General features: G+C 35.8%; 2 protein-coding genes across 2 annotated transcripts in view; one reads left to right on the plus strand and one right to left on the minus strand.

The window, feature by feature from the left end:
• Positions 1-8,420, plus strand: part of LOC108691396 — a 13,292-nt gene extending 4,872 nt beyond the window's left edge. Inside the window, exons 2-3 of the mRNA XM_018199134.1 lie at positions 6,003-6,212; positions 7,650-8,420. Of these exons, the coding sequence (XP_018054623.1) occupies positions 6,004-6,212; positions 7,650-8,364 (924 nt within the window). The 5' untranslated portion in view covers position 6,003 and the 3' untranslated portion in view covers positions 8,365-8,420. The remainder of the gene's footprint in view (positions 1-6,002; positions 6,213-7,649) is intronic.
• Positions 1-8,657, minus strand: part of LOC108691337 (unconventional myosin-Ie-like) — a 30,980-nt gene that overhangs the window by 17,589 nt on the left and 4,734 nt on the right. The gene's annotated exons all lie outside the window — the stretch shown is intronic.

Consider the following 8,657-nt stretch of genomic DNA (forward strand, 5'->3'; position numbering starts at 1 on the left):
TCAAGTATTCGTTCTACTTCTTCATAGATCACGCTACTTCTTAAGGATGTATTATACTTATTATTTAATAATGAAAACATTTTGAAAAATTTACAGATCTTTCTATATTCTATAATATTTGAAAGTAACACAAAAAATTTGGCGACGATTCAGAACTTAGATAAAACATTATTTTAATAAGAAGCAGATGTTTTTAAAAAATAATTAAAAAAATAAGAAAATTTGTACTTACTATAAAATTGTATTGTTAAATATAATTACTTATTGTTATGTTTCATATGTACGTATACAACATTCATATTTTCATACGAAAGATATAAATTTCCAATTTCCAATTTCAGCTTTTGATAGAAATGATACATCCTTAAGTATTTAAATTCTTCTTATTGTTAAACATTTTTCGCGCGGATATAACTGTATCGGTTACTATTTATGAATCCTTTTTGCATTCAAATTATTCGTTCCAGTCTTGTATCGTACGCACGGAGGCTGCGACAATAAATTTTCCTCGTCCTACTTCGTCGCCGTTTCGTCTTCATTCGCTCACGAGATCTACATACGTGGTGGACGCGACGCGACTCGTAGATAGCTTGTACACATGTCTGGCACACGACCGATTTTTTTATCATTTTGACGAAAAATCGGCTGCCATCATTCTGCGTGCGAACTAGTTCTAACTTTGCCCCGCATTTTGTGCGACGCTGTCCCGGATGGGAGAATTTTACGCGATGTTAAAATTCGATCTCAGTCGCGATTGATGGATGATCTTCCGCTTTTTAGCTAGAATTCATTAATTACAACTGGAAACACAATGGGCGATGAATAACAAATCTGGGAACGTATTATGGAACTGTTCGAAATGGATTCTGACCGAAATTATTTCATTTTCTCTATAAAACACAAAACGAAGAAATAAATGAACAATAATCGGGGGAAATCCATTCCGAATAATTTTATAATACGTGCCTGTTCTATTTAAACGGACTAACCCACGATTAGCAATAGAGCGGCATAGATCCATCATTCCATTTGCGCGATACTTTACGATCGATATAATAAAAATACTTGCAAATACCTCTTCAAGTCGAATCAGCAAAGAATTTTCACGCTGCATAAAGAAAATTTATTCTGTCGATAAAGTTTGAAACTTGTCGAGTCTCTCTGCAAGCCAACTATTCCACTTGAAAAATTGTTCGAGGCTATAGTGATATCTGATTATCAACAACAGAGGTGGTATTTCTTTGGAATTTAGTTATCTTAAAGTGGTCATTAACGTTCATCAAACTTTGCTATTTCCTGTTCTTTCTTCCTAGCGGAAATTCTGAAGACGTTCTTACGATTAAGAAGAAACCGCGTAATTTCGATTATTCTCCGACCGCAATGAAAGACTCGATCGAGTCTGTAACTTTCTCGAAAATTAAGCATATTTACTTTCTGAGTCTTCGTGAAGGATATAGGAAGTAAAAATGATAAGCGTTCACAGGGTACAATTAGACAATCGAGATGTACAACTCGGCTTTCTAAATAAAAATTTGTGGTAAACTCGAATATACAGAAAAACCTAGCTAGAGTTTCGACGACGTGCAAAGAGATTTTTATTAACTTACACGAGAGGAAAATGATTTGTTAAAACAATTAAAACTCTCATTGATTCAGTAAATTTATAGCCAATATAGTAGTATATAATATACAGACAGCCAATTTTTTATGTTAAAATAATAAAGATGTACAGTTGAATAAAATTAGCGATTATAAATAATCACATTTGTCATACTAGCACAGTAAATTTGTCAATACAGTAAAGATACTTTTTATGAAAATTAATTCAACAGAAGAAAACTTGTTAGTGGCAATTTTTATTGCAGCAAAGAATTAACTGAATTACCATACTGATAATTTCTTATAGACATATGATTTCTTTATTAATCTATCAAATCTTCTTATTGTTAATTATAAATGTCGAATTCGTGCGCAGCAAACTATAGCTTTGCTGAACCATCTAATCTATTCATTTTTTTGTAACGATATTGCACAGCGAAAAAAACACAGCTGAAAAACTTCACTGATTCAGCAAATCTACAGTCGTAATATACAGACAGTCAATTTTCTATATTAAAAAAATTGACAGCTGAATAACATTAGCGATTTGTTAAAAAACCATCAAATCTTCTTAGCTGTCGATGTTGAATTCGCGTAGTAAATTATAGGTTTGCTGTACCACCCAATTAATTTCTTTTCCACGTGTAATTCGGTAAGTAACATCATCAAGTCGTCCCACGAATTGCGTCATGATGGATGAGAGAGGAAAATTGCTGGTTAGTAAGAGAAAAAATGTACGCGTGTAAAATGCAGCGCGACGGTGACGTCGACACGAAATGTCAGGGTGCGCGATTCGGTAAACGCCGCGCTGCCTGGTGAGAACCGTCGCTTGACAGGTCGGCTCCCCACGTGGAGAGTCGCACGCTCCGCTTCATCGAGCATTCAGTCGAGCACGTTCACCAGGGCAACGATTGCACTTGCACTTTTTAAGAGAACCTGTTCACCGCACCGGAGCCACACCCACGGTGTGCCGAGAGACGCGAATCGACGAGGTGGAGACATAGATCTCGCGAGAGAACGCGTGGTCCAGGAAAGAAGGAATCTGCCCGTTATATTGTACGTGTTATATTGTATTTCTGCTGGTCGAACGGTAATATGAGATTATCGGACGAGCACTTGTGTCCGGAACGTATCATACTCACTTCGTGTAAATATATTTATTTTGTGAAAACCAGTTTGATAACGTTCATCTATATCCTTATTTTACTTGTCCTTTATGTATTCTGAAATGTTTGCTTTCTCGATGTAGGCCGCTGTTGCTCAATGTTATTACAATACACGCGTTAGTTCGTTGCTTCTTGAATTTATATTGAACATTTATCTTACTTTCGAGATATTATTTCTACTTTTAAGACCTTTCACTGATTGTAAAACGTGATCTAGAAAGTATTTAGTTTCAGAAATCCTTAGAGATTTTCTAACTGCGGAGAAATATTCTTGATCAGATTGGCTACGATTAGCACCTCAGTTAAATCGCTTTCGTAATCCTGTTATAACATTCTGTATCATATATGCATTGTAACTTTTCTTAGTCGACTGGCCGCCGCTAGATTGCATAATAATTATTTCTGTTTTTATAATTTCTAAGAAACGATAGAGTTATATACATATATATTTTTTTAGAAATTTCTACTGACAATAATAAGATTATCAAAAAAATTTAGAGGCTAGTGGAGAAAGTAGTGAATAAAATCGAAAAAATGTTCGCTACGAAATGATTCACTACGGAATGGAAAAAGATTGTAATTATTCGGTCGGCACGGATACTGTCATGGTCGAAAGAAAAAAAAAAGAAACAATTTTATTCGCTCTTTAGGAACGTAATTTTTACAATCGCGAATTGACGAGCGCTAGAATTGATTGTTGACAAATACAATAGATTCGCCAATCGTGTTTTTCACGCTTGAATGAAACAAATTTTCGCAAATTTTCCGTACAATATTGTCAATATAATTTAAAATTTGATTCATATGGTGCGGAAATGGATTTCAGCAGTTATCCTAATTGGAGAATATGCTTTTTTAATAACGTCAGTAAAACAGAAAGGAGATTTTTGTTTAGATAAAGCGAACTTTTAATATCGCAAAGTTCAATTTTTTATACTGTAAGTGTGCAGGGAAAGACCTCGTGTATTTGGCATTTAAAATATGATACTGACAAAATTATATTGGATTAAGAGGATCCTAAAGTCAACATCGAAGTTGATTTAAAAAATGTAATTTTCCAGCTTTTTTCGTTTTTGGCATAAAGCTGACCGGCCGTTTATATTTTAATTATGGAAAAAGATTTTTTTTCCATAATTTATATAAAAGTAGTTAAAAAAATACTTATTTGAAAAATAATTGATATAAAATAGACAACTTTAGGATTCCTTTAATTCTTAAAATAAAATAATGCAGATGAAAACAATGGCTCATAGTTCATCTCGTATCTTGCAAAATGTGAAATCTCATGAAAGCAGTCTTCCTTAATCGAAAGAAATATATCTCAGAATAAAATCCACTGTGGATTGACCGGAAAATGCCACAATTAATTATAATTAAGCTATAAATAATTAGAGAGGAGCAGAACCTGATAGTTGCGTAAGCATTGTGAAATAATCTTTTTGCCACGCCATTCAACCTTGCACCTCGCATCTCGATTGTGTGCAAGGTGAGTGTATTATCCGGGGAAATAATCTCTCGATCCCGTTCAATTATTGCACCATCATTGGAGAGGAGAGCTGGATGCTTATTGGAACGTATCGTCATACCCGGCAATTATCATTTCGCGGTTAAACTAGCGTACAATTTATAGAAATGGTGAGATGATTTCATCCCAACGTCAAACACTAGGATTCATTTCCAGCTCAACATTCGTCGATATTACACAAAGCATTAGAGATACAATGCCCGTCGCATTTTGTACTCGGCAAATCGCCGGACGGATATCGATCCGCTCCGAATCGAACATTATTGTATGAACAAAAGATCGGTAGATCGAGAAATTATCGAGAACGCGCGAACTACGAAGCGGCAAAAGTGTAACGTCGTTATTCGGCTTTGATTCGCCACTTTTCTCTTCGCGCTCTCTTCTAAAGAATTTATGCCTCGCAACATTAGCGACGTCTAAGTCTAGCTGGAAACGTATATGGATATATATATATATATATATTTATATATATATATATATACCGAGAAAATTGTACCTGCCGATTGTAGAGCAATTGTCTTCGAATGAATTCCTGAATACGCGTATGCCTTACGTAAGGAAAACAAGAGAAATTGTATCATTTTGTCCGCCGGGCGGACCGCTCGCGCGAGTAAAACTTTCACCACGTTTATTGCTAACGTGCTCGTTACACGGCATGATCGAGCACGTCGGCGTCGTCCCGTTATCTTGTCGTGGCTTCCTGCCACAGTTTTTCGGCAGTGAAGAAAACGCCCTGTGAAATTGCTGAAGCCGAATATTCTAATCGTCGAAAAATGTAATACCTATTCGCCCACGCAATCGATCTGATTACACGGATATCCTGTTTCACACAACGACTAATCACAGGTTATTAATTTCCGGTTTGGCGATTTCAATTGGAGACATATACATTGTGCGTCTTATATAAGCGTCATATATATTCTTATATGCATTGACCAACCGCAACGGTTTTCTACAATTTCTCTTTGGGTGTCAAGCTATACTTTAATTGCAAAACGAACGTAGAGAAATGATTAATCCGGATCAGGACGAAACGAATTTTACAAAAATTCTGTGGAAAGAGAAAAGAAAACTGTTGACGGAATTAAGCCAGAAGCACATAAGATGAATATAAGAAAAATATAAGACAGTAAACAGTAAATGAGTTAGCAATAGAGAATGTAAGATAATAATTTTATGTTTTTTTTTTTTTTGTGAAGTTGACTGATTTACTTACTACATAAGTATGTCTTATTATTTTACGTCTTTGTATATGCCATGAACTTTAAATTTTAAATACACTGAAAAAAATATTAAATTTTAATAAATATTTGTTTCAATAGTTCTAAGTAAATATTTAATAAACGTAAACGTACGGTGTATTTGTTTGATAGGAAAACAATTAATTTAACTATTTAACATTTTTTAACATTTTTTAATTTCTAAGTAAATTTATTTACTTACAATTAGTACTATTCAAAGAAATATGTATAAAATTCAATACATTTTTTTTCAATACAAGAGTCATGGCATAAATCTAACATCTAACAGCTGACATTGGCAAAAAAATTCTAAGCAGCACAAGGAAATCAACATGTTGAATTGCTACTGTTATTATATACAGCCTTACAGTCTCTACTATGCTTGGCCAATTCACTTACTGCTTAAGTTTCTTGTATGAATAAAACTGCAGTGGACAGTTTTTTCTCATATAGAGAAAATAATCTTTCCAGGATGTCGCGAAGAATTAGCGTTTGTGCCACGGTGCTGCTCGTCCTATTTGAGTTGACCACGTCGGCCATGGTCCTGCCGAGACCACCTTCGTCACCTAATCATATCCATCAGGATCAGGAACTATCCGCGCGCAAATCCATCGAGGGCAAATCCCTGCACGGTGTCCCGCGAAACACCAATGTGGAGAGACCAGATACCGAGGACTACAGGTATCGATTCGCCAGCGATTGGCATTTATTCAATGCAATTTTTTCCGCGCTATTTTTTTCATATCGCCGATCGGTATCGATATTATATTCCATGGCCATCGCACGTTGCACCAATTCACTTTCATTTCGCGTTTAGAATTGCGAACTCGTTCGAAGTGATCAATTGGTCCGTCAATTGTTATCGCCTGATCAATCTTGAATCGAACACTGTTAGATATTAAAGGAGAAATGGTAACTCAATTCCTTGAGTTAAATAACTTTTCATTATTTTTAACTTTTACCTGCGTTAAAATTCAAATCAATTCGTTTCTGTAGTTTCAAAATAAACAGTAAAAAAAAAAAGTATATTAATGCACTTAGTAAATAATAAATTAAATTTGATCAAACTTTTAGTATATTTTCTTGAGTTAAATTGTTTTAGTCAAATTAACATATTGAATAAAAGCAGTGACGATACTATAGATATGATAAGAAATAAAATATATATAAATAGATAATTCAAATAGGATATAATCTATACATTATAAATTTATTAGTTATAATTTTAATAGTGAAATGTATTTTAAAATAATAAAACTTTATCTTTATTTCTTCGTTAAAATTTTAACGAATTAATCACGAATGTGATTTTACTTATAATGCCAAATTTTATTGTACGAGTTCCAAGTCTTTGATTAATGCGTTTCGCAAAATATTAACGGACGCCTAATGATGGTAACTACTTATTCCACTCTAGTTAACGGCTTCTTCTCGGGAAACTCTCTCAACTGACTCATCGTGATTATGAAACGATATTTACTTCGGGTCTTGCAATTTTAAATCGCTCGAACAAAAGAGGAAAACTCTGCCTGAAACATCATTCTTTCCCACCGACGGAAAGCGGCCCAATTAGCACGAATGAAAAGTCGTCTTCGTTGCGGCGCACGAGAAACGTGAGAAATCCAAGCGGGTAATTGCTTCTGTGTAATTTCAACGATGGTAGATTTACGTGACCACAATTCGTATCTTCAGACACCGATACGCTGGGCGCAACCGGTAATTTTGAAAGCAAAATAGTAAGCGCGATTAAAGCTGGACAAACCGATTGTCTCTCGAGTCTCTTCTTCGTGCGGCCGCGATCGCTGCGGTTTAATAATCGCGAATATCCGCGAGTTTGGGCAGAAAGGCATTTCTCAATAATGACACCTGTAATTGCGATCGGATTAACCTCGTAATATCGTGAAAATAAAAAAGTAATTTCTCGCTCTCGCTCGATCCCTACCGTTAATATCCGATTAGCTATGCTATTCCTACCTGCTACTCATACCGTGTATTTACGGTTGATTATCCAGCATCTCAAAGTTCCATCCGTTCAATATCAATTTTCATTCTGTATATTAGCAAAAAGCTATAATCTATATGAAATTAAATAAAATTGAGTTTCTTCTCTCTTTGCAGGCTCTTCGAGATTGAGCTGCAGGGCGCGGATGAGATGGATGCCGCAAATTTGCAGGGTCTGATGCGGACGGTGCTGAAGGAGGAGCAACGCGTCGCTGCGGAGCGAACGCCGAATGGCTACCCGAATCCCGAGGTGATCCCGCACTCTATTCTTGGTGTGCGAGATATGGGTCTAAGTCCGAATTATCGTCTAGACACCTTCGACAATGACAAACGTCCATCGTTGAATCCGCTAAAGCTGCCGAATCTTAACGAGAAATTGTACTATTTGAAGAGTGGCCGGCCTAAGGTCTATGTGAACGTGCGAGGACACAGTGGCTCCTTTCGCAAGGATACTAATGCCTCGTCTATGGCAACTCCGAGCGAAGGTGCGGTAGGATACCTCAGGGTCACGCGACCTTTTGAGAGGCAGACCGACTTTGAGAGGAAGACGCGGGATAAGAAGATTCGACCACCCAAGAAATTCGATCGTCGCGTTGACGGTATTGTTCTGAGAAATGACGAAATCGGTAAGAATGATCGAACAACGTTTTATGGAACGGACGAACCATCGACCACGGAGAATTCCATGGTTACGTCCAGTGAACTACCTAAACAGATACCCGCGCCGCCCAGCAAAGTCTATGGACGGATCCTGATGGCACAGACCACGCCTGTGCAGAGGTACGCACTTAGGAGGACAGATATCCTGCCAGGATACAGTTTCGAAGAGTAAAATCAAATATCTCTGTAAAAACGAAAAAATTAACTTCCTCGAAAAGTATGAACTTAATCGCGAACTCTGAAGACTTTTTTTTTATTATACTTAATTCATTCTTATTTTAAAGTACGAAAAAGAAGATTGATTTGATGACTTGTTGGATTAATATTTTGAAATAAAATATTAATCCATGTAATTAACATAATTGTATTAACGTAATTAATTATATTAATTACACAATAGTCATTAACATTGATTTATTCAAATCTTTCTTTTTTCAAATCATGAATTTTATATATATATATATA

Source organism: Atta colombica, unplaced genomic scaffold, assembly GCF_001594045.1.
Source record: "Atta colombica isolate Treedump-2 unplaced genomic scaffold, Acol1.0 scaffold46, whole genome shotgun sequence".
In the NCBI taxonomy this organism is placed as follows: Eukaryota; Metazoa; Arthropoda; class Insecta; order Hymenoptera; family Formicidae; genus Atta; species Atta colombica.